The 27,959-nt window shown below is 35.3% G+C and overlaps 1 protein-coding gene across 2 annotated transcripts in view; it reads left to right on the top strand.

The window, feature by feature from the left end:
• Nucleotides 1-27,393, top strand: part of GRM8 (glutamate metabotropic receptor 8) — a 301,344-nt gene extending 273,951 nt beyond the window's left edge. Inside the window, exons 9-10 of one of the 2 annotated variants that reach the window (XM_053977511.1) lie at nucleotides 20,700-20,946; nucleotides 25,928-27,393. In XM_053977511.1, the coding sequence (XP_053833486.1) occupies nucleotides 20,700-20,946; nucleotides 25,928-25,977 (297 nt within the window). In that variant the 3' untranslated portion in view covers nucleotides 25,978-27,393. Of the gene's footprint in view, nucleotides 1-20,699; nucleotides 20,996-25,927 lie in introns of both variants that reach the window. The other variant, XM_053977512.1, reaches the window with a different exon arrangement.
• Nucleotides 27,394-27,959: the final 566 nt, after the last annotated feature.

Below are 27,959 nucleotides of genomic sequence, written 5' to 3'. Positions count from 1 at the left end.
CACCAACAGTTTAAAAAGTACCTCTTCTTTTAGAGGAGTCTCCTAATCTACAGGGGGCCTGTTCTGACAGAAAAGTGCTGTGTGGCTTATGACAGACTGCTTAGTTACTGCCTTGGAAGTAAAATGGGGACAGTTAGACTCCCTCACTTGGCCTTTCTTCTGGCTGTGTCTGTCTCACAGAGGCTTTTTTTCTTAAAGGGCTTGTGTCTTGGTTTCAGCTAGGGTAGAGGTAATTTCTTCTCAGTAGCTGTTACAGTGCTGTGGTTTTTAAAAATATTAAACATGTATAATTACTGTAGGAAAACCAATTTGCAGAGTATTTAAACAGGAAAGGTACATGAGATAACCCTCACCGTGCTTAATGGTCACATGGTGTTTGTACAGAGTTGGTGGATAGAGCTCCATGAATAAAGGAACAGAAGATCAGAGACCCCCTTGTAAGGGAGCCGGATAATGCAGTTTCCTTATTGCAATATTTGTTCTCCAGACAGATAAACTGGGATTTATTTGACAGTAAGCAGATATGTAGGGTATGTGAACACAGTCACCCTAGGTTTCTAGTCAATATGCTGAGTTCCAAGTCCAGGTTCTTACTAGAAATTATGTTTAGAATGACCATAGAAATGTCAGTGTCCACCTGCCAATGGCTTGTCTGTTGTCTTTTGCATTTACAAGTGCAGTATTTATCAAACATTGTGTCTCTGCACATGCAGTGTATGGAAGCTTTCAAATATAAAAATGAATGTTCCAATAGCACAGAAGCTACCCTTTTATAGCTGCTAAAATGTTTAATATACAGTAATTACCTGGGATTTAAAAATATATATGTATAACAATTGAAGTCCTTACACATATATGACTTCAGTGGCCTGAAATAGTGACCTTTAGGCAGGCAAATATTTACTAAATTGTACAATAATTTTACTAAATATCTTAGCTATGTCAATTTTTTAACATTTGCATAAGCCATAAACATCAACTCTGTAACTTCTATTTTTTTATAGAGAATATTACTGTGGTTGTTGAATTCTTTCACAGGAAAAAAAATAGCTTTAAGGAATATTTCATTTTTTTCCTTTTTTGATTATTAGAAAACATATGATTTGATGTGATATCCAGAAAACATTACTATGTCTTTGCATGTCTCTGATATTCTGTATTACTTTGCTATGATAAGTGTTTTGGCAGTTTATTCCACACACAGTTTCAGTCAATCATATTTGCACACTTATAATCTGTCCCTTTAAAATCCTGTTTTTATTGCTAGATCCTTTAGCAACGTGTAATTTCTGATAGTTTGTAGCTCTGAGTTATCTCACTTTTTAGTATTGACAAGAAAGGAAAATAAAAATTAAAAAGAAAATTAAATAATGGAAAAACTTTGGTGGAAGAAATAGGAGTAAGCTTTGGCAGAACGCTGGGAAGATATTTTGTTGTCAGAGGGTGACAGTGGAAGTAACTCCCAGTTTTGTTACCTGTGCATTCAGAAAGGCCTGACTACTACAGAGTCACAGGGTTCTGAAAGAATAAAAATTAGGGTATGTTTCACCCCCCAAAGGTATTGTCAAAAAACCCTCACAGTGTGGTACTCATAGGAAAACAAGAACTTCAAATTATGGCTAACTTGCAAGGTTTTCACTGAGAAGAAAGGCGACACTTGTGATTTTAAAATACACTGAGAGCCACGATTGAGAGTTTAAAGAGATTATGATAACATAGCACCACTATTCTGTTGAAACTTTAAGATTCAGAATGTTCTGAGATAAACTTTTTCTTTATTGCTTTATTAAAATTGATTTCTGTGTTCAGTTAATTGGTTCAAATAAAAACTTTTATATTCACGCTCCCTCCAATCATGTAATCAGGACCATCAAAATCATTAGTGTTTTCCAGAATCACAAATAACAAATTTCAGAATCTTCATATATAACTTTAAAATCCCTAATTAAAGGGGTATATGTTGTTATGTAGGCATATGTAGCTACTTAAGCCTTACTTTGTACTTCTGTTTGTCTGAATTTTAGTTTCTCTTTCTGAATAGAAGTGAAAATATGAGTGGACATAGATTATTTATTTGGGGGAGGAGATATTGTTAGTGGGATCATTTGTAAAGTATAGTTAGCTTAAAGCACAAATCCACAAATATAATGTGTGAATTCCTTTACTCTGAACAGAACTGTACTTATGTTTCTCTTTCATGGACCTGTTTATAAGTGATAAAGACCATCTGATGTAGATTTAAATTTTGGAAGAAAGCCCTAAGTCTATTATGAAGAAATGAAATTGCTGAATCAACTCCGCCCATAGATTAGGAGCAAAGACTTTTTCAAACATTTGATTACTTTATAAATTGTGTTGATAAAATATGAAAGAAAGCTCTTTTGTTCCATTTAAAAAATACATTTTGCTTTTTAAGAATAAAGAGGTACACTAATATAAAAATACCTATAGAAAACATTTTAAACTATGGATTACCTTAGGTCTCTTATTTTCTCAGAAACTTTCTTTACACAATCCAAAAAATGGTAGCAAGGAGTTTACTGTTTCCTCAGAAATCAGAGGTAAAGATACAAAGGTAAAATGTATCACATTGTCTGACTAGTGCACCATTTTTTTTTTTTTTCCAGAAGACAAGTGCACATCATATAGTTTTAAGGGCATTGGTTGAGTTGCATTGACTTCACAATTGGCAGCAAAACTACTGAGCCATTTCCTCATCCCATCCCTTTTGGTCTCAATACTATATATATCCTTGTACTGGGGATCATCAAAAGTCAATATGATGAAGTCAAGAAAGAAGGATGACCATGACTTGATTTGTGCTTCATTCAAAGCTCTCCATCATGCAATGTGGTGTAAACAGTTTAGACATGAACATCTAGCATTTAAAGAAACAACTTTAAATGCTACATCTGAAATGCTGAAATTAGGGCGGGTCGTATGTTGGCTAAGTGAGATTACAGCATGATTGTCTATCACATAAAAAAAAAAAATCAGGAGTGTCTGGTTCACATGTTGCAAACTCACAGACAGAATGCTTGCTAAACTGATGCTGGCTGAACTATGTTGCAGAGGGTAATGCTCATGTGGAGATGCAGTCTTTCAAACAGAATGGGCTGTCACTGACTAGGTCCTTGCAATGGCATCATGAGCTGTTTGAATAAGGCTCCCTGAACTATTTTTTTTCTGGATTCACCTCTTCAGCAAGTTAATGAAATTCTCCCATTTTGCAAGGCTGATTTTGGACTATTTGGGAGATGATGACTAAGTCTACCAAAGATGATACATGTCTACCAAAACAAAGCCCTGCTTACTGAGCTACATCACGATTATATGTAAAGTACTAACCTGAATTTCACCCTCATGTAACAAAATAATTTGAATTCCATAGATCTTGCCACACTGTTAAATCTTTTCCAATTTCTGAGCTTGCCATTCTCTGTGAAATGCATTTTAATAAGGCACTGAAAGCAAAAATGGAGCAAAGTACTGCAGCTAAAACTTGCATAATGTGTTGTGTTAAAAATCCTCAAACTCATTTTCCTGCCCTGTTGGGCCAAGATGAAGAAGCACATATGGTGAGGAAAGCCACTTGCTGTTGGGAGATTTCTGCATTTCCTCCGCACAGGGAGGAACAATTTAGCCTCATCTCTCAGTCTCTTCTGTTAATCTGGCACAAATCAAATGCAAGAGACAGAGCGTGAATGTGGATAAGTGAGAAGATTCAATTTCCTGTCTCATGTGGCTAAACGTTTCTTGTTAAGTGTCAGGTTTAGAGCTGAGTAAACAGTGGAATAATATATTTATGGTTCTGTTTATACAGTTTGACTTGTGATTCAGTAAGCATTCTCCCTATTTTCTTAGATTTCAGTTGCAACTACAAAAACTGCAGTTTTGCTTGTATATACATGGAGACTAAACAGGCTTTCAGCCCCTCTTTAGCATTCCTGCTTTTTTGTAGATTTTGTATTTTCATATGAATGGAGGAAAATTATGAGTAAAATGGATAAAAAAGTGGATTGATACAAGATATCTGCAACACATCATCAAATAAGGTTTCTGTATGTACAAACAATAGAAAAATTGTGAAGAGAAAAATTGCATACCACCTCTTTCGTCAGTATTATGGTGCTCATCTCTTGAGGGCAAATGCCCCATGGACACTTTTGATTATGCTTTAAACATGCCTTGGAAATATCCAAGGAGTAGAAGCCAGGGGCTGCCAGTGATTAGGGTGAACAACAATGGCAAAGGAAGGCTGAGAATGGTGGCAGAAATAGCAACTGATTGGTAAGAAAATGACAAGAGAAAGGGTCTGCAAAACTTGCTAAACATTTTATCTGATTTAGATTTCACTCTCTTTTTTGCCTTTTGAAGGTAGGAACACAGCTAATGTTCCTATTTGCAGCCCAAAAGGAGCAAATAAAGTGTTGTTGCAGGGGAGGGGGGAGAAGCTGTAGGGAAGGACAGGAAATTATTTTTAATCTTCTAAGTATTCCCATACTTCCTGTCTCTTATTATATCTTCCATTCTAAAGTACTCTTAGCCTTCACCTGAACAGTCTCAGGGCATCAATAATGACTTCATTCAGCATTCCTATTAGCAAAAATTAGGCCATCCAACCAGGGAAGGCAGTGAAGGCAGGATACTATGTCAGTGAAGCAGGCAAGCCGTTAGATGATAGCAATCTATAAATGCCTTCCAAGGTAAAAGCAGAGGAGGTTACAAGGTAGGACACAGGGAAACAAAATAAGTGTCCTGAGCTGAGGGTTGATTCTGAAAGCCTCACAAGGGAGACCGTGGCTAGGATCACTTGTGGCTATTAGATGATTTGAGTAGCTGGTAAATAACAGGGCTTTCTTTTTCATAGATATGTTATCATGCACTAGATATTATTTCATCTCCTAGTGAAGCTCAACAGATAGAATATGATGGGCTTATTAGCTATGTAATACCAGCAAAAATATATTTTAGTTAAAGTTGTCATGGGTCATCTGTTACTTCCGTACAAAATATTGCCTGGTACTTAATAGTCTGTCAAAATCACAATTTACACAAACTACTACTGCATAAAAACAATGGTGTGCTAAATTTGGCTGGACTGATCCTACTCTAGGCCAGATTTTTTATACAGTTATAAAGCTAAATAATGAATAAAATAACTACATACATTTTACTGCACCATGTTTATTCTTTGTTTGCTATTCATGGTGATTTCCAAAGCATGAAAAAACAACTCCATTCCTTTTGGAAAATTAATATTATAGATGTCTGAAATACAGACTGACTGGATTTACTAACCATTCATAAAATAACAACAACAACTATTTGGTTCTCAATATTTATATCAATGATTGAAGGAAATACAATAAAATCAGTGAGTCTAACATACAGATTGGTGAGGTTCTGCCAGATAGAATAAAGTATGGAAAGTATATACTGTTGTATATCAAAAATATTTAGAGTTTACATATGACCAGCCCTACTTATCTTATTTCTACCACAAATTTAGAAAAAAAAAAAATTGGTTCAGCCAACTTTTATATAGAAGTGGAGTTCCTAAACTGACAGCTAAAGAAGAGACAAACAAGCTGTGGTGTGAGCTACACCTGACAAGATATTATAGGATATTATTCCTCCACTGCAGAAAAAAAAAGTTATGAATAGTCCAATATAGGAAGATCTTCAGAAAAAGACCATGTCATTTCTCATCAAACAGCTAGAAGAAACATTTCCGGTGAGCTGTTTGTTTTTGACCACATCAAACAGAAGTCTGTGGTCCTTAAGCATACTTTTTCAGTCTTCCAGAACATTTTAGTAAGTTAAATACCTTATAGATGGAAGTTGTTGTTAGCTGCCATTTTGATAATTAATAATAGTATTCTTAGGCCATATCTAGAAAGAATTGCAGACATATCTGGAGAACAGAAAATAAAGTTAACCAACCCACACTCACATACCGAACCTGACTAATATAGTTACACTGGCAAAATCCCAATGTGTGGTTAAGCCAAAAGAGGAAAGCTAATGTTAGTTTTGCATCTGTCGTTCAGTGAGGTGAGGTAACTGTGCTGGCAGGAGAGTATCTCTTTTTGGCATACATTGAGGAGATTTGACAGTGCAGCCCCAGCAGACTGGATAGTGGCAGAGGCCTTTTAGTTTAGACAAGCATTAAATTTTGCATTGAAAAATGGGTGATCTGGCAAGATAAAGTATTTAAGTCAGAATAGTCCAAGAAAGCAGTTAAGGGAACCAACAAGTATGGCTCTTTTGTCTGGCCACCATTTTGCAGGCTGCAGGCTGTGTTTCAGCCCATTGAATCAGGTTCACTGAAAGCAGAGCAAATTGATTATCTCATTAGTTTAAAAGAAAAGAGTGTTGATCTCTGTATTTAGATGCATTGGAACCATAACTAACAAATCTACTGATGGTTCTTTTTTTTTTTCTTCAATGACAGAAAATCACTATCTAGTGACTGGCAATTGCATGGTCATGTTCCATTTGGCATGCAATTGCTCTTTGTTATTTTGTTATACAATGGCAGATATTAATTATTGTTTAAGAGTAGAAAAAACAAAAAAAATCCTTTTAAAATTTATTTTAAGAAAGAGAAGGAAAACTACCTTTTAATTCTTTCACTTAATTGAGTTGGTTTTCCTCCAGAGATTGAATGTCCTATTTAATCATTACAGCAGCTGGGCAACAACAATCTGAATATATAGGAATATAAACCAAAGGGATTTTCTGTTTAAAACGTTGGCAACATCTTAAAACATAAAATCTGTTGAATTCTGAGTTGGCTTTGAGCGATGGATATGTGGTACTGAAGGAAAGACTTCATAATAATAAATAACATTTATAAAATTCTTTGAGGACTTGAAACCCTTATTTTATGTAAAGTATTAAATTAAGATATACCATAAAAATAAAGATAATGAATTGAACTGATCAGAATCCCATGTACTTTACACAGGTTTCACCATATTTCACTGTCTTACTTTGAATACTAATTTATAATAACAATTATTGAGATAATTATTACTTAGGTTACTTAAATATCCATAATTAGCAAATTGAATACAATTAAAGCAAATTAAAATATGCTCCTTATCTCAGTCTTCTTTATTTCTTCAAGAAGACAGAAGAAAGGTCAAAATGTCAAGCATATACGACAGAGACAAAGAAAGAAAAGTATTAATAAAGTCATTAGATTGTTCAGTAACACCACTCCTTATTTCAGATAATTCAGCAACGTGTCTTAATTATTACTACTACTACTACAGGTCTTGTGAAGCAACACCTAATTATAGCTACTATTATTATCTAATTTGTGGTGATATTTTTTCTTTTCCTATTTTCAGATAAGTAACTAGGTAGTACTCAATTTTAAGAACACTTTTGAAAGCTATATAAGCAAATAAATTTGTCTCACTTTGGTCCCTGGAAAAATCATTGAACAAACCATCTCAGAACAAATTTCTGGTCTCATGAAGGAGAAGAAATTTACTGGAAACAGTCAACATACCGAACCAACCTGATTGCCTTCTTCAATGGGACATGGGTGTTTGTGGATGAGGGGAAGGCTGGGGATGTTGTTTACCTTGATTTTAGCAAGACTTTTGACACTGTGTCCTGCAATATTTTAGTACCTAGGTTCAGGATATTATAGTCTTGGTGGGTGTGCATCTGACAGGTAAGAGTCAGTTTGGATAACAGGAATCAGGATCATAGACCTATGTCATGCTCTATTTGATCAAGGCCACAGGGCTTGTTCTGGGACCTGTTTAACATCTTTACCAATGGCCAAGTAGATGGTAACAAATTGGGGTATAATTGCTGATTTGCTAAAGGAAAGGGTTGTCATATAAAGACACCTAGACTGGATGGAGGAATGAACCAACAGGAAACCATATAAAATTAGCAAGGCATGATGCAAAGTTTGGAAAACTTTGGACATGGAAAACTAGAGACCTTGCAATGGTACAGGGTGAAAACTGACTGGCTGGGTAGAAATTCTGTAGAAAAGGCCAAGAAAGCCTCATAGACATCAAACTAAACATGAGTTAACAGACCCATGGAAACAAACAAGGCCATCAGCCTCATGGGCTCTGTTAACAGAAACAGATAGGTAAATTGAGGGCAAGGATTACTTCTCTCTACCTGGTCCTCATTAGGAGACATCTGAAATACTGACCTCCCAGCACCTCCTATGAGATATAGCAACAGACTGGAGCAAGTTCAGTACAAGGACCATCATGATTGTTGGTGGCTGGAGCCCTTGCTCTGTGAGTAGAAACTGGTGAAGCTGGGCTTGTTCAGCCTGGAGCAGAGACAGCTTTGGACAGAATGAACAGCAGCCCCTTGTGTCTATATTTTGGTCACTGAGAGAATGAAGCCAGTCCCTTCACAATGGGGGTGATAAGAGAGCAGGAGTCCATGGACATAAATTGAAACAAAAGTAATTTAATCTGGCTAAAAGGAAAAATATTTTTCCCTTTAAAGGCAGTGAAGTTCAAGAGGTCCCCCAGAGAGGCTATGCAGTCGCTCTTCATCCTTGGGGGTTTGAGAGACCTGACTGGATAAAAACCTGAGACACCAGGTCTGACTGCACAGCTGACCCTACTTTGAGGAGAATGTTGGACTAGAGACCCAAGGACCCTTCCACCCTGAACTAACTATACTTATAAATGAAGCAAAGTCTTTTTGGGAAGAATGCAATCAAATTATTTAGTTAAACTGATTTGGATTCTTGTAAGGTTTTATGGATTTTCAGCTCAAGGTCTTGATTTGGTACAAAGCCTCTTTTTAGCAGAAGTCTCACATAAGGGATGAGCCATTTCCCTCCCAGCAGTTATGCTGACACCATCATATAATACAGTAGATCAGAGAACTGCAGATGTTAAAAAGCTAAGAAACTATTTTACACCAACTTCTCATGGCTCAGGCCAACATATTTCCATGTTTAGAGTTCAAATTTGAACAGCTGGAAACTGATTTCAGGAAACTGAAATCTCTTGGTAGCTATACTTCACATTCTGCTTGAATCTAGGTCTGTTCTGCCCTTGAAGACAACATCGTTTTAGGCTGACAACAAACCTCTCTTAGTCTTGTGGCAGATGATAACAGTGCCTGTACAGGAAGTATTTCAGATTTCTGAAGGGAAACTCACTGGCTTATCTTCTCTGTACAGTGTTATCATAGCAAGAAGAGGTGGGTGTCTGAACATCCCAGTGTGCCAGATTCACCTTGAATGATTAACTGCATTTGTGAGAGTAACATAAGTGTTTGTGTCACTCATATTTCCCCTAAGTATACTACAGCCAAGTCATACTAGAGTCAGCTCTGAATCAGTCACAAGCCCACCTTGTTGTTGGTTCTGGAGTGCAATTTATACACATTTATTGCTGCATACCTTATAGACATAAGTTTCTATCTTCTGGCATTGCTTCCAGAAAGATTGAAATGTTAGGGATTTTATTTCAGGGTTAATATTCTTGACAGGTAGGAATGACAGAGGAAAAGCAAATGTTGGATGCTGACATCAGAGATATTCTAATGCTGAATCTAGTATGCAGCATTACATATTTTAATTACCTATTGTACCTATTATGCAGTATTACCCATTGTAATAGGTAACTGAGATTGTAGCTGCTGAGGGTTCAAATATATTAATAATAATAACATATAAGGATTGTGGAAGGACTGCACTGTATTCAGTCTTTTATCTGGGATTGACTAACTGAAACCTCACCAGAGAAGGTTGAAGATGAATAAAACAAAACAAAATAAAACAAAAACCTAAACCAAAACAAGCAAACAAACAAAAAAACCAACAACCCCCCCCCAAAAAAAAAAAATAAACCAACAAACTTACCCAAAAAACCCTATATGCAATTTATCCTGAACATATAAATAGCAAAAAGAAGATGAAAATTAGAAGGATAGTTTGCATGGACAGGGCAGAGGGGTAGAGAGGGGAAGGTATATATGTCATCACTGCTCTACCTTGTTGTTCTTCTGAGATTCTCTTCTGAGATAGGACAGAGATGGTCCTATAAGATAATATTGCACATTTCTGTGGGAGTCAGCAGAATCCTGCTTTGCCTTAAGAATCCTCCAGATAGACAAAGAAGAAATTTAAACATATCAGAGTAGCACAGAACAAAATATGTTTAGCATGCAACATAGCTTCATTCAAAAGTCTTATTTGAAAACACTTATTTTGAAAGTCTTTTACAGTGGATTTTGAATGGGCTGTGGGTTAGCTGTAACACAGAATGTATTGTGTTTAGCATGCAACATACCTACCCTTTGCACTGAATCTAAGAACCTGCTTTTAAAATCCATTTCAGGTTAGAGGTTTTCCTGCTCCAGAGTATGTTAGGGAATTCACAAGGGTCTTCTGCAGTGAATAAATCTAACAGAAAATCTGTACTGGAGTAATGTCACAATCAATTAGAGAACAAAATAAATCAGAATGACACCAAGGCAAGTAAACACTCAAGTGAGACCTTTAGAGACGAGTAGCAACAGAGAGGAAATAGTTTTATGATATGCAACTTTTTAAGTCTAATTTATACTGCAGTTTAGTTAATTTAATTTTGCTAAAATATCAGAGAGAAAATTAATGACAAAATATTTTTATATTAGTTTTTAAGTTTTGATCAATTCATCGCTTAGAGCAATACGGTGCAAATTCATTGAAGCCAAGGAAACAGCCATCAGTGGATTCATCTGGCTTCCATTAAATTTATTCTGACATAAGGAATGAACACAGCAAACATTTCTACATAAGACTAGTAGTACTTGAGTACAACTGTTGTAAGATTTCTGTTCACAAATTGCAATTGAAACGCTGCTAAGGGCTGCAGGGACATGTTTGATTGTTTGTTTTTCTTTTTGTCATTCCATTTTAGCTGCTTCCTTGCTCATTACATTGTTCCCATTAGCATAATGTATTGATTGTGTTAGCACAGCTTTTCCTGCCAAAGGCTGCCCGTCAGTTGTACAGCCATTGGGGTAACCAGCTGTTACTTATTTAAGCCTCTATCATTTTGTATGACAGAGTAACTTAATTATGCCCGGCTTGAAGATGTGAAATAAAATTATCTTCTGAGCAAGTGTACTTCACTTAATATTTGTCTCTATCAGGTACTTAAACTCTGACACTTAAACTATGTGTGCTAAATAAGCAAGCATATTTTAAAACAAAACCTGGTAGCAAGTTAATTATTACAGAGTTAGAGGCTGTTTTACAGTATTTCTAGACACAGTTATATCTTTATTTCAGGTATTATGCATATTTAAGAGACTTCAGAAAAAAAAGAAACTAAATATAGTTAATAGAATAATAAACCAGCATTTAGGGTTAACCTTTTTCTATGCACAGGTAATAAATCTTCAGTAAGCATTGGGAATTTTAAAAAGACAGAATTGTAATACTCTATGTATTTTAAACCTGGACAAGAAAAAATTTCTACTCAGTGATATATCCTGGTAATAAGGTGTCAGTCAATATCAATGGCCTTTGTGTTATACAGAACATTTAGTTGTTATTTTAACAACTAGTATTTGAATTAAATTCAGATAATATATTTTTATTTTATTGGAAACATCATTCCTTAGTTGACTATAAAGCAGTTTTCTTGCTTTCCCTTTTTCGTCATGATACAATTATGAATATGAAAGTGACAATTTTGGGGTTGCCAATTGGGTCCTTGAGTGTTATGTGTTCTGAAATGTAGCTCCCATGTTTTCAAAGGAATTATAATTGAAAATGTTTGAATCAACATGAATTTATTTTAAATAGTCTAGCTAGTTTTTTAGCTTTAGGGTAAATTCAATCTGCTCAAAGTAGATACCTGAAGACCTAATTAATAATAAACCTCTTCTATGAAATAAATTTTTGTAGAACTGATAAAATTTCAAAAGTAAAATTATTATCTAAATTCTGCTGCATCTTATTTAGATAGGTTATTCAAGTTAGAATGTATTTGACAAAAAGGAATTTTAATTTTGATTTATTTGAAAGTAATATGAAAGTAATTGGAAGGCTTTTTTGTAAATCTTATAATAAAGTAGTATTTTTTATCAAATAAAGTTGGAAATAAGGTTTTGCAGAGCACCCAGCTATTGGTGAATAAATATGTATGGGGGCTGTGCTGTTACTAGAAAAAGACTGCAGACTTTATATTGCTGTGTCAATGTGGGCTTTTGGAATATAATTTTTAATATCCAGAGCTTATGATGGCTGTGGTAACACTTGTCCAGCAGCGGGGAGAGTACTGCTGGACTTGTTCCAGCTCAGGTCTCTGAACACTGGACATGGTAACGATCCAACAAACCTGCAAAACCACTCAGTAATAACAAAGAAACTGGGACTTAATTTCAATCAATAAGCAGGTAATGGGTGCAGATAGACTGAGTTTAGAGGAGAACTCATTTTAAAAAAGAGGAAGTAAGGACACAGTATTAGAAAATGTGTGAATACTACCTCAGCCAGGTCCAAGACTAAGGGAGAGGGAATACCAGACATCAACATCAAGGGCTTGGGATACATAATTTCCCTTTCTTTCTGTTTGTCTTATGGAGGGCTAAATCTATTGGCCTTAGGAACCAGAGGAGCAGGGACGAGGTGTGTATCACTGGAGAAAAGGGATTGATACTCAAAAGTTTATATATTATTAATGAGATTTTCCTGTAATAATTAAATAATATGAAAAGAAAAGCTAGCATAATTGTAACTGGATTAATAATAAGATTTGTTATGGCTTTCACTGGGCTGTTAAGATTTTAATTAGATAAACAATAAATTCTTTGTTTAGCATTTTGTCAATAAGAAGGTCTTAAGTGTAACCTAATATACCATAAAATCCTACTTGTACATTATGTTGAAGATTCAATTAATGTATAAATAAGAACTCATTTAATTAATTTAATTTCTCAGTTTTTCCATGAAGCACACTCTTTTTCCATTATGTTTTTACATTTTTTGGGGTTTTTTACTTGTATTTGGAAGTTCTTTTAGCTTAGCTTTACAAAACGTCAGTACTAAATTTCTGTTTGATCTTTTGGAGCTCAGTATTCCTGAATATCAGGACTGACATACACATTACAACAGATATGATAGAGATTAGTCTTTGGTCAGTTCCTGAAAACTGATGAAGGTTATGGCTCACATGGACTTTAAAAACCATAATACCACCATAAATTGTTTGCTGTGGTATAAGCAAGCTATATGATAGTGTAATATATGAGAAGAAAAATGAGTTATATTATGAGAACTTAGGAGAAGAAATAAAAATCAATTTACATACTGATATTTTAAATTACTTTGAAAGTCTGTAAGACAGTACGTAGGATTTCCCATGACATATATATCCTGAGGATGGTTCACAGTGAAGAATCAGATTTTAGTTTATTACTAGTTTAATATGACATTGTAATAAATGTTGCTGATGAAGTAAAGATGAACATTTCTTTCCCTTCAAAAATGTTGCTTATTTCCAATGAGCAGAATGTTTGATAATGCAACACTTGTTTGTCTAATCTTCTCCAACTTTTGCCAAAAACCAGCATAATTTCTGATGCCAGTGTTCTGTGATGTTATCTGTAAAAATGTCTATAAGGGTTACACATCAACAGAAAGCTTTTTGAAATTAGCGGTTTTGGAGGAGCTAAAGCATCTGAAACTGGCATATTGAAACAAGCAAAGGGAAAAGAAGAAAAAACAAGGAATTAAATCAATCAAAAAATCTGGTTGTCTAGAATGTTATGCTAAGAGATTACATTTGCCAATAGAAATGACAATAGACAATATTGTCTGCCATGTTAACAAAATAGCATGTTGCTATGAATCGTGGAATTACAGAAAAGTTTAGATTGGAAGGCATCTTTAAAAGATCATTTAGTTCCAACCCCTCTGCCATGGGCAGAGACACATTTCACTGAGCCAGGTTGATTAGGGCCCCATCCAGCCTGGTCTTGAACACTTCCAGGGATGGGACAGTTACAACTTCTCTGGCCAACCTTGTGCCAGTGTTTCACCCTCATGGCAAACAATTTCTTCCTTATGTTCAGTCTGAATCTACCTAATTTCAGGATAAGACACTTTGCCTTACGCTGTCACTACAGGCCTCAGTAAAATGTCTCTGTCTCTCCTACACCCACCCCCCTGCCCCTCCACCTCACTCCCCCTTTAGAGATTGAAAAGCCACAAAAAATTTCCTTGGACCCTCCCCTCCCTCTCCCTTCTCCCTCCCCTTACAAATATTGCAGGTAAGGTCGAAATTGGACTTAAGTGGAAAATATGAAGTGAAATAGTTACCATAATTCAGTTTCTGAAATGCAAATATATGCATGTTCCACCAAGACTCCTCCAAGTTTTTATAGCTTCTCTCAGATCCAAGCTTTAATGGAAGTTCATACTTTTAAAATGTGGCACACATTTATTTTGAAATCAGTTGTTAGTGCTTTCCTTTCTCATAACTTTCTGAAAGCAACAGAAATTTAAAATTTTCTCAGGATTTGTTTTCTTCTGCTGTGTGAAGAATCATAGTCTACACATACTTCTTGAGATAATCATCTTATGAATGTTGTACTTTCATTTTGTGAGAAGGCTTTCACTTTTTTTATTTAAGCCTCATTTTAATTGCTAGTTTGGTAAGGAATGTTTTCAAAAGGCTAAAAGATATATAAGTACCATAGCTTCTTATGTTTTCTAACTGAACAAATGTTTGAAGAAGACTCATTCAGTGAAGTTTATCTTATATCTGGAAAATAATCTTGTTATATAAGCCAAAAAATGACTGACTTGTATCTGTTATGTTTTCCTTCTAAAAATTTTCTTCCCACGGGTCAAGATAGAAATGTATGTTTTGCAGTGAAAGTAATAAAAACCTGTAGGTGTAAGTTTATGGGGTTCTGCAGAGACGCATTAATCCTTTGGTTAGTTTTTGGCACCTTGTCAGCATTGTTACCACCTGTTTACATTCTCCTGGTTTCAAATGTGTTTCATATATATTTGTCTGTATCCAGGCTTTTCCTTGTTGCTTTTTGGTGTGGAATCCATTGAATGGCATTTCTGTCTAATTTGTGAACAGGACTGTGAAACATAATTTTTGTCAGCCAGTCAACTCTTCAGCAAGCAGCAACACACAGGAAAGTAATTGTAGTGTATGACATGTGCATTACTTTAAAAATAGAAAAGGACTGTGTTTTTTCTAAGGTTTCTATGTTCTGCAGCACAGAGAAGATAGCAATGAATGCTTTCAGTGTTTTCCTGGAAATAAAAAGACTCATGCTGTCTCCACCACAAAGAAAGAAGGCCCATTTTGCTGTCTTTCCCAATATGAGGGATGCCTGTAGATAGATGATCTGTATCTTCATTTTATGATGTATCATTTATCTCCTGGATAGAAATGATCTGGTAAAGGTTTCTAGCAGCTGAGAATGAAGGGAAGAGTGGAAGGAGGGAATGAGATAAAAAAAAACCTATTGGGAAACAAAGCTTGCTGCAGTTCTGTCCTTATAATATGAAACTGGCTGAAGCAGCTGCGGAGATTCACATAAGAGACATATAGAATTTGATAACAAGGATAAAGTAAAAATTAAATAATAATTCATTCTTCTGCTATATTACTAGCAATGTGGGGCATGTTCAAGGGTGCCTATGTTTATTTGTCTCAGCAGGATGGTTCAAACTCCAGTGTTTGATACCAAGGCTATTGCTCTATCCTGTGGAGAAAGAGGTTTCTAAAGGGCAAATTGTATAGAATTAGTCAATGAAAGTCATTAGACCAGCTGTGTCCTTTCATACATCCACTTCTCTTTGGACTGCAAGGAGCTGAGTTGAGTCTATGCTAGGCACACTCATAGTTTGAGATGTACCAAGACTTCCCTCAGTGATTTAGCACTTCACTGCTGGACTTTTTTTCATCTGTGTTACAACTTCCAGGAGTTAGAAAGCTTGTGCCAAAGTGGAAAACAGATTAAATTTACTCAAGACATCACACTAGCCATATACCTGTCCAGGATATACTATTAAAAACAGATTAGGGAACAGTCTGTTCTCTATCTGACTTATTAAACCTGAGTAGAAGAGAAAAATAAATAGCATGAGAAAAATCAACAATTCTGGAGAGACTCTGAATATTATCTACATGTAAATCTAAGGGAGGACCCAAAACAAAGAAGCAGTCTGGACAAGGTTGTGACCTTACTACTTTTTTTCCTTTAGTGAAAGTAGTTGCTTTATGTTGAACTTTGCCTAAGCAAGCACCAAACTGATGGGACACTACTGGGGACTTGAGGGATATTTTATTTCCAAGCAGTGAAGCCTAGCTGAGAGGCAGTCATTCAGCTACCTGCACTGGGACAATTCAGTGTGCACACCTGCTGTGATGCATAGAAATTTTTTCAGCTTTCCAAGGAGGCAATTCAGTTTCAAGTACTTGCAAGCTGGAGAACTCATTAGAGTATCTGTGTTTTACTAAAAAAGCATGTTTCATTGGCCCAGTGTTTCCTGTGGAACATTTTAGGTTTCAAAGTAGAAAGACACATAGTTCTAGAATCAATGGCCATTATCTATTTTAGCTGCTGAGTTAGGATAATCTGAAGGCTAAACTACCAAGCTTGTAGGAACTTTCTGATGAGGAAAGGGTCCAGGTCACTTGTGGGATGGAGAAATCCTGTGTCTGAGCAGGGATCTGAATTTTTTTCACAAGGGACTGTCTATTGTGATGAATCCTTTGTCAATTGTGGAGTTTAAAATTGTACAGAAAAAGTATTGTATCAGTTCTGGGCAAGGGTTGAGGTGAAGGATAGAGACAGGAAGGTATTTAGGCCTCAAGTATTTCCCATAGTTTAAAGGGTGTTTTTCCTTGCACTACTGTGATTTTAGTTTTCTGACATATTCTCTCACTGTCAAGAACAAGGAGGATAGATATAGCAGTCTTTGTTACATTTGTGAAAGGCATTATCAGACAAAAAGTTTGTAGTTCAGAAGGGATTTTGTTGTGACGAGTGCTGAAATTCATTTCTGTGTAACTATGAATCACTGTAAAAAGGGACCTTTATTGTCCTGTAACTTCGAGTGAGCTACCACTGTGAGACACATGAAAAATTATTCAGACCTCATATCTTATTAAACTGAACTACTTTGTTGCTCCTTATTTTTAGAGCATCTAATTCTGTAAAAGTTACAGGTAGCTATGTTCCCAGAATAATAAAAGTACCCAGAATGCACAGCCATAAAATATCATTGTCCTCTTGTCAGGAATAAAACAAGGTTAGAGTCAGACAAAAGTCAAACCAAGTGTGTATGATATTCTGTTTGCTAGACTTGGGCTTCACTGGGATGCAAGAATGGGGATTCCCAAGAAAGGAAGGATTAAATGCAAGAAATATTCCCATCCTATAAACAGACTCTCAGCCTTCAAATGATTACAAAAGTAGTAGGGTTTGTTGAGATAGGACAAGGGGTAGTGGTTTTAAAATAGAAGAGTGTTGATTCAGACTAGTACTAAGGATTTTTTTTATGATAAAGGAGGTGAAGCACTGGAACAGTTTAGCCAGAGAGGTGGTAAATGCCCCATGCCTGGAAACATTCAAGGTCAGGTGTTCTGAGCAACCTGATCTAGTTGAAGATATCCCTGGTCACTGCAGGGGGGCTGAACTAGAGGTCCTTTAAAAGACACTTCCAACCCAAACTATTCTATGATTACAGTAGAAAAAAGGAATCAGACTCAGAATGTCATGGACAACTCAGCCTCCAGCTGAGAATGCAATTGTATTAGCCTATGAAATCAGATAGAAGTGCACACGCACACAATGTGTACGTGTAAGGATATGTTCAAAGCCTTTCCCTCAAGGCTGAGCAAGTGTCTCGAAACTCTTCTTTCTCACTGGCTTTATTAAAGAGTAAGTAATAAGGGGGATCCATGAGAAACAGGATCCCTGAGTATGAAACTCTTTAAAGACTATAATCACTCTGAAAATTGTCCTGTCAGAAAACTCCCAGTTCACCCTAGTGTTCATATTTCAATATCTATAGTCGCTGGTTCAAAAATACAGAAATCATTAGAAATAAACCCCATTGCATATGAACTGTAATCAGCAATATGAAATTACTGTGATTTGGATTTTCTAAAATAGGCTGTTGTGCTGGTCAGCAGTTAAGTCCACAGAAAATAGAGTAGATGTAATGATATATAATGCCCTGAAACCGTAGGATCTTAATTTTTCAGTGCAGGATGAGATTCAGAGTTGTTTCACTTATGTAGCTTAGTTGAATGTAGACCTTCAAGCTGACATTGACGCACTAAGAGAAACCTCTTTAGTAAGACCTTGGCACTGTGGCACCTCTTATTGCTACAAAGATCATTGAGATCTACTATAATGTATAGATTTGTTAATGTTACTAATAAAGTAATGCATGTATTTTATCCTATAACATTTGGAGCTTTTTCCTTTTTATCATGTCACTCTTACAGTGAACCATGAGAGAAAGACAAGTCTTAGAACTTGAGTACTTGATAAGAAATAAAAAACCCAAAATATATTTAAATGCCAAGTATTGTTACAGAATTGCATGGGTGAGGCTTAGGTAGCACTTAACTGTCATGACTTGGATTTTAAAAAATGGTAAGGCTTCAAAAAGAATTTTTATGTTTAATGGAACTTTCATACACAATACAGTTTTTAAAATGTATTGGTTACAATTATTTCAGTTTTGAAAATCCCAACAGGAAATATATTCATGTTTAGGAACCAAAATACTTTTGCTTTTGGATGCCACTTAATTAAATGCTTAACCTTAAAAGCCACTGCTGTACCAGTTTGTTTGGAGATCAGTCAATTTGGTTCAGGGAGAAACAAACATGCATTGGTGCTGCCTGCATGTGAACATGCATCTGCACAGAGGTCTTTCCACAGAAGTCTGGAAAAACTTCTTTATTAGTGTGACCAAGTAATGTTTTCATTAGAAATGTTCATGCACAATATAGTCATTTTGGAGATTGAAAGGAATAGAATTATTTCACTGGTAAGAGAAAAGAGTATATTATTTCCTCAAGTACTGAACTGATGTATGATTCAAATGAAGGAAGGTGTTACTCCTGTACCTTTCCTCAGCACAACAGACAGTCCTGATTGTCTTTTCAGGCTGGTGTTTTCCCTGAAAACAGGTTGAGCTTTTTACAGATTTTGAGGAACTGTTAGTGTTTTCTTGATGACTAGATCAAGCTACGCTTCTTTTTTTTGGTAGTATTTGGCACAGTATTTGTATTTCTGTACAATTATACAGTTACTTAATTAGGTCGTTCAGAATCCATTTTTTTTTTCTTACATAAGATTGCTTTAAGTGAGAGAGAGCACAGTTTATTTGTGATCTCTAAGGAGAAAGTATCTAATGGAAAAATTTTGTAGGCTGAATGACATTAAAAATGTTCAGCTATAATAGTGCACAACAGTTTATTATATCTCTAGTTTTCTGCCAAGGGCCAAGTCACCCAAGGGCACTTCATAAAAAATGATGATCTGAAGCTGACATTGCAGACAGTCTTACCACCTTATCTTCAGGTTAATGTGATAGTGTTGGCCAGTGCTTAAAATCATGTCTGACAACAATGTCACTGAATCATCTGCGAAGGCACTAATAATTTTTTACTTCAGTATCTTTTTCAATATAACAAGGATTACTGAGAGATTTCCTGCTTAACACAGAACTGTAAAGTATTTTTTGCTCATAATATGGCTAATAAAAAATAATTTCCTAAGAAAAAATAACTGTTGAGCAGAACTACAATTAGTATTGGTAATATACTAGCTGAATACCTCATCAAACAAATTTCTGTCTGCTGTTCTTATGGAGTGATCATTGGCATTTTCTTTTATAGTATTATGGAATGCCAGAATTACCTTCTTTTTTGTAGGTGATAACAAAAAAAATAGACAGACTCGCTCTGAAATGCCAGATTTTTGCTTTCTATCTATAGGCAACTGAGGTCTTCTGTGAGATAATTTCATGGTTCCTCAATTTTCTGATTTCTTTGTTAGGACCATGACATATTAATAACTTTATTGTGTGCCAACAGAGCATTGTGATTAGAATTCAAAAGTAGGATGGAAAACAAACAAACAAACAAATCAACCCCCCAGTACCCTCAGGAATATTCAAACATCACTATGGAAAACTAATTTTTTTTTCCAGCTTAAAACTCACAGACTATATAAAAGATTCCGTTAGATTCTGCATTATGCTGCTGTCAGTTGAGCCATGCTGCACACACTGTTGAATCACCATGTGGCATATTGGTGTAGAGGCTTCTGTCTGTTAAAATAGATGACACAAGGCTAACTCTGTTGTCTCTATTCCTGTCTCTATTTCCTGTCTAACTCTATTCCTGTTTTCTTGTCCAGACATACTGTTTTTTTTTTTTCTAAAAATGGGTTTGCTGCAGCATCTTTGTTACTTTTATCAGAATGAAGTTTCATGAATATTATGTTGTTTCTACCACCCAGTCTTTAGGTTATGAAGTCAACAGGAAAGAGTCATACTCCGCTATAATTAAAAACAACCAAAGCCAAGGGTCCTTTTGATGTTCCTTTCCACCTAATACTTTTAAGATAGCTACTTTGTTTTCCTTCTTATATTAAATCAATATAACAGTGATTTTTGTGTTGTTTCTTTTCTTCCCCAGATGTACATCCAGACAACAACACTTACTATCTCCATGAGTTTAAGTGCTTCTGTGTCTCTGGGCATGCTCTACATGCCCAAGGTTTATATTATCATTTTTCATCCAGAGCAGAATGTTCAAAAACGGAAGAGGAGCTTCAAGGCTGTGGTGACAGCTGCTACAATGCAAAGCAAACTGACACAAAAAGGAAACGACAGACCAAATGGAGAAGTCAAGACTGAACTGTGTGAAAGTCTTGAAACCAACAGTAAGTCATCTGTAGACTTGGTCAAGAGTGGCAGCACATCTTAATAGATGTACGTTCACAAGAATGCACTTTCTTTTAATAATAAACTTAATTATTTCTGTTGCTTGTTCTGCATGAATCCAGAGATGTGTCAGAATTCATGTACTGCTGAATGCAGGAATGTCTAGAGCTGTTTCAAAGAAATTGATTTTCACAGGAGGCTAGTAGAAAAAGAAAAAAAGCACAAGCAGATTTTGAAATGCCACATCTTTTAAAAATTGTTTGTTTTAGCTAGTGCTATTTTGATGTGTTGTACATTGCTGTGCCAGTGGTATGTCCTGACAGTTCATGAGATGTATTTATGGTCATCATTGTATATTCAAAAGTCAAAGGCTGTTGAAAAAAAAATGATAATGAAAACAGCTAGCATTGTTTTTATTTTGCAGTCAGGTATGGAAGTGAAAATAATGGTTTTTACCTTTCTACCTTAATATTTGTTGGATTGTTCATTTATCACAACTCATGAATAACACTTCCCAGCATAATGCTTCCCATCCAGGCTTTTGTTCTGGTCTCACTCATCTTGGTACAAAATCATGATAATTTGTGTGAAGCTTAATCATTACATGTTCTGATATATCATAGGTTTTTAATGGGAAAAAAATTCTTTCCCACGTCAGGAAAGTTCTTGAATCTTGCTACATCTCTAAGTTGCTCTGGTATAGGAGAAAACAGAGGTTACAGCTCCCATTCCATCACATGATATATCATTTTATAAACTGGACTTCATAATAACAATAGTGATCAACTATGAGCAAAGACATTAACCTTATACCCAGTGCTTAGAAATGGAGAACTTTTTTCTTCTGAGACATTAGATGTCACATTAGATGGGCAGCAGCTGTGACAGCTAAGCTTTTCAGTCATTTTACTGCAAACAATATGGTTTAATTTTAATTTTTATTGCTTTGGGATGATATTGGTATTTAAATAGTACTGTTTTGGTTAAGCACATTGAGACAAGGCAAGACCAAGTTTGCATTAAAATATTGTACTTATTTCTGAAAAATTAACCCCCTACTGAAATCTATCAGAGTTTGCCAGATTGAAGACTATATAAAAATAGGCCATAACTCCATGATACTGTACTATACCATATTTGATGATGCATGGAGGATATTGAGTACAAACTGTTTCACTGGAAAAACTCATGACCCTTCAAAACGTGTAAAACTGCTAGAGTGAGCTATGGGCTTATACAGCTTCAGATTGAGACATGTAACAAAAGACAAAAAGAAAGGCATAGAAATTCTTTGTGGATCAAATAATAGAATAGGAATATGAAGGACTCAGTAATTTTACAATTCTTCAGAAAAGTCAGAAGGAGAAGAAGGAAAAGAGACATGGATTTTGCTGAGTGCAAAACTATAAACTTCCAAGGAGAGGATAAAGCAGGGTTTTCACAGTAGGGTGAGAGAGTTTTAAGAAGAAAGTCTTGGGTATCTGATGTTTATCTACTATACCTAATTAAGAAATGCTGTGACTGGTATTCCTTAAACTATGATTATGCATAATTCATAGAAACAGATGCTACTGGAAGCAAGTCTGCTTCTCAAATAGTCCAATAGTGCAGGGTAATGCTTATTTACTGTGTTCTAAACATGACTTCAACAGTAACACATCTATATAATTCTGAGCTCACTAGGAGTGTAACCTGACTAGGTTCTCATCCATCATAATGCTTCATAGGCAAAAATTGAGTCATTTGCATTCCAGAAAGCTCTCCCTATGTAATTGAGTTCTAGGCCTCCCTGAAACAAAGGCTTTATTGTCAAAGCTTTTGAAAATTCCTGTGAATTTTAAGTGCACAATGCAGCATAGGTCCTTTTCACTGTGTTACTTGTAAAAACTCCTTGACACCACAGAATTTCTTCTTGCACTGACTCCATGTGAGATGGATCTTTCTTTTCAGTGATAGCATATGAAACTGATTGCAAAATATCAGTCTACTTCTAGCATACCAGAAATGGGCAGTGATTGTTTCCCCCCATTTACCAAGCACAAACACTAGAAATGATGATGCAGTGCTCAGAACTAGGTGAGAAACACGATGAGATAGTCACATGTTACCTTTTACTTCCCATCCAGAGACAACTCTGCTCTATCTACTTTATACTGTTCCATGTAACACACGTTATTCTATGTTGTCTTCCACATGAATATGTTCATGGGTTTACTTGTGGGAATAGGTCCATATTCAGTGGAAAAAAAATGTTTCTGGGAAACAGGATAAAAAAACCATCCAGGTGTGGTTACAGAAGGCAATGACAAGTATGTTACATGAATATAGGTCAGATCATAGTAATCATTCTACATTGTTCTTTTATTTTCTTCTTCTTTTTGTTTCATTCCAACAGCAAAGTAGTAACTGGAGCTGTAAAGGAGTGTTTATTCTCAGAAATATTTTGAGCCAAGTCTGTTACTTTTTCTGGCCATCTAGGCTTGCCAAATGTGGTTCATGTTATTATTGTGAAATGCTAACAGTCTTAAAGAGCAGGACACCAGCTGCTGAAGCTTTCAGGTCCCCAAGCATTAACTCTAGACTTATTCCACAGAACTAAAAAGACACATGCAGTATTTATCAAGTAAAGAACCACAAACACTGTTTGGAGATGAGAATAGTTTTAATATATTTCAAACTACTGTCTACATTAAATTCCTGTGTTATAATTGTTTAAAGTAACAACACTCAGAACTCAACTGGATTAAGTTTTGTTTCTTGATCAACTCTAGATTAATTCTATCAAAACTGTTTAATTCTCAGATACACAACAAAGTTACAGCAATTTAACAAATTATATCAGCTGAGGTGTGGTAACTACTATTTTTGTATTTTGTATTGTATTCTTGCAAATATCCTCAAATAATTCAGCTTACTGAGTTGTGATAAATCTGATTATGTTACATTGCTGTGGGCTAAAAACATGCACATGTAAAGTTATCACAGAACTCAGTTCAGCTCAGAGGATAATGTGGTAATCTAACTTAACCTGATCGTGTATCTGACCCTACTTTCAGGGAAAGGGGAAAAAATAAGCTCTCATCTTTCTATCCTTTTGTTCCCAAGCGTGCAGAATTTGCAGATGAGCATTTATCTGTTATTTATTAGCTGGGGAAAAAAAAAAATCCTTCTATGCTTGAAGATCCTGATGCCATTTTATCAGTCCTGCATTATTTTGAGTAGGAACTCAGCAGGCCAAAAGAAAAAATAGAATCCTCTCAGAAATCCTGCTGTGGGAGCATGAGAGAGTTCAGACGGGAGCAGTACATCCCATCTGAAAGATCTGAAAGATGTAAATTAGGCTATACTTGCTTCAAGTGTCCCAATACATGCAAATAAAGCTATTTCATGTTGGTGCTAGAATATTGTAGTCAACTATAAGAAAGACTTGCTTTGTGTGCCAAAAGCAGTCCTTTCATGAACTAGCTTTTTTCTAGACACAAAGTACTGGAACTACCTGTGCAAGTGAAAGGAACAAAGATTACATTTTGCAGCTTTCATTTGATTATTCATGGTTATATATATATTCTTAGCTAAAAGGATTATAGTAATGTGTGAATTAAATAATCTGGTTCTGTTGTCTGTTTAAAAATGGTAAACGCACTGATTCAAATTGCTCAGAAAATCTAAGAAAACGTGACAAAAACAAGAAGTAAACTTAGTCATACTAACCACTATTAATTTGCATCCATTTAGTAATCCTTTTTTTAGTTAAATCTATGATGCAGAAGAGAGAAACTGTAATTTCTCAGTTTCTGTAGTCTGTTCTTCACAAACCATCAGATTGTTGGACTGAATTTAGGAGTTAGCATGAAGAATGCTTTTCCTATCTATCTCAGCTGTTCTCACCATATCCTATATAGAAAAAAGAAAGAAATTGAAGAAAGGTATGGAAATAGAAAATTTGAATCTATAGACCAGGAAACTTTTTGCCATCCCATTATTTTCATCTTGCCAGCTGCAATCTTCACTATCTAAAACAGAACATGTCTGTAGCAGATGGAATATAAAACATATTTAGAAAGTCAATTTCCTCTTTATGCAGTGTAACATAGACCTTATTACAGAGAAATAAGAGACTCAGTCCCCCATCAGTCTGATTTTCCATGTACCCAGCTGATTTAAAATTAGACAACTATGAGAGCTGATGTAAACACTTTTCTCCTCCAACCATTATATTAACCTTGAGTGATGTGTCTTGAGTCATATTTTTATAGCATATATTTTATATTTCTTAATAGCAAGGATGTAAGGGCTAGAACCTGAAACAAACTTTCTTAAAAGATTCCTAGTTGTTCAGTTTTGCAATAGTAGAACTGTTTAATTCTCTCAACATATTGCCTCATTCTGAACAAGGAGTATCAATTTTGATCAAAAGAAGACATGATCAGCTGATCAACAACATAAGGAGACCATAATTTTCTCCAGATAATATTTTCTGTAGGGACTATCTGCTCAAGGAACATGAGTCTCATTTTGGATGGACAAACCACCACTAACTGCAATGTTGTCTTCAAACAGTAGAAGAGAAAGAAAAATCCAGTCTCTAAAGTAAAAAAAAAAAAAAAAAAAAAAAAAAAGATATAGAATTCAGACAAAATAATACCGGGTGTCGAAATTTTGTTGTGGGTATGCTGAAACCACTTATCATTTTACCTCTGCTTTCCCAAGACATAAACAAAATAAGTGGTCATGAACACAGAAATTGGTATCTAGTTTATACACTGCTTATATACATCATTAAATATTCTCTATTCCATGAACATGGACCATATTGCTTGGAAATATAGTAGGACATTGTCTGAGTTCAAATGCTAAATATGTTTTTTTTCCTCCTCTCTTGATTCTAAAAATCCTGATTTTTTTTTTTTTTTTTTTTTTTGTTTGTTTTGGTTTGGTTTGGTTTGGTTTTGGTTTTTTTCTTTTTCTTTTGATTTACAGCCTCCTCTACCAAGACAACTTATGTCAGTTACAGCAATCAGGCAAACTGAGCAGGGATGAAATTCACTGGAAGATCTGCAGGACTGGATCTTGCAAACATAGACTTTGCTACCACCAGAATTCAGTCTTGAAAATATCGGTAGTCTACATTCAAATCAATAGTCAGTCTCCTAAAGAACAAGGATTAAACAAAAGCAAAAGGCAAAAAGAGACAGGGGAAGGAAAAGTCCAGTTTTATAACATAGAGACAGAGTGTCAAGCTTCTGAACTGTTCACTCACAAAAGGAAGCAAATCACAAAAGAAAAACAAATGTTAGCTTGTGAAAAAAAAATGCTGTTGAAATAAATCATGTCTGATGTTATATTTGTAAGTACTTTTTTGTGATTGTGACAATTTCCTTTCCTGTCCTACATTGTTCAACTCGTAAAAGATGAGTTTGTTTCTTGTGACGGCTGACTGAATTAAGTCCTGGGTTATGCTAAAAAATGCAATGGTCAATGCATGCTAATTTTTATAAAAAATAATTTATTTCTAATAATAAAGGAATGTTTTGCAAATGTTGAGACTTGTTTTGTTGCAGTTTTAAGGAAAAAAAGTCCTTACACTGTTGTCTATTGTTTGTTTAGAATGTGCAGTAAAGGTGGGTGTACAAATAAAATAAAAATCATGGCATCAGAAGAATGCAGTGTAAACTCTAAGCATGTGTGTATGTATGCATGTATGTGTGCACCTCTGTGTGTACATACGTGCATGCCTGCCTGCATGCGTGTGTGTGTGTACTCTGCAGTGTGTGAAATTATTTGTTCAAAGCTTTGTGACTATATTTTCTAATGGAAGGATTTTTCCCTCTTCTTACCCTCAAAGTTCATTTTATATGTTTGTAAAGTAAAAGAGTCCTGATAGTAATTATTTTGTATGATTGTATTATATTTTTGAGTCTCCACTAATAATTTTGATCCTTTTCATTTCTGGAACTTACAGTTTGTAAGACTTTATGACAGCTAGACTGGATTAAGCTAAAAGTCTATTCAGCCTAGTATCCTGTCTCTGACAGGAGAATGTAGCAGATGCATATCTCAATAAAGGTGACTTTGAAATAACAGAAGAGAAATCAATGGAGAATTTTGAAAGCAGTAGCCTAGTGAATATATGTACTATTGCCTTATAAACACAAATCAAAGAAATAAACGCCAATCTATAATCTTACCTTCTTCACATCTTCTAATTCCCATCATTGTATGAGGTTAGAAACAACTATGCAAAGAGAAAGAGAAAATCACATTTATATTTATCGTGTTAATGAACCCCTCCAAATAATTAAAAAAATACAGATAGGGACTGTCCCCTTTGTTACTATACCTGTGATGGATGTTCTGTAAGACTTTTTTGCTCCATACAGTACTTGCCATTCATCAAATCAATGGGTCTTCACATGCAGTTGATTATTAAATGTTATGTCTCCTGACTTAGCCTGGATGGCTCCTTGTGATTTTATCCTCACAGCAGATGTATTTTTATAATATATCTTAAGGGAGCTGTAGTGGGTCCTAAATTACATGAATGAAAGTTGAAGTATCTGAAACTGAATCTCTTTCTATTACAGTGCCAGTATTTAAACTTCAGTGTAGCTGGCAACTGTATGAAAGTGAGTGTTCATTTTCAAAGTATTTGATAAAACATACTTAGTGTTTCCCAGAAATTGCATGTCTGAAGTATTATCTGGCGATTGCTTTGGTATATATGGTATTGTGGGCTTGGTATGAGTGATACTTTGTGTGAAATTTCCTCTAGTGACTATGTACAAGCACATCAAAGCCAAAACTATAAACTCATATGCTTACTTTAATGCATATAGATGATGCAGGTAATGCAATGAAACCTGCAAAAAATAATAAAACTGTTTTAGTTCTACCTTGTTAGCCAATATCTCATAAAATTGAAGTTTTCTTGTGGAAATGCATTGATTAGATCAATTTTTAACAAGACAGATTTTCATGCCTAGGATGGGTTTCCTAAAAGCAAAAGAAAATC

The sequence above is a fragment of the Vidua macroura genome, chromosome 5 (genome assembly GCF_024509145.1).
Source record: "Vidua macroura isolate BioBank_ID:100142 chromosome 5, ASM2450914v1, whole genome shotgun sequence".
Taxonomy (NCBI): domain Eukaryota; kingdom Metazoa; phylum Chordata; class Aves; order Passeriformes; family Viduidae; genus Vidua; species Vidua macroura.
The sequence above is the reverse complement of the archived record's forward strand: the minus strand, read 5'-3'. Positions and strand labels throughout refer to the sequence as shown.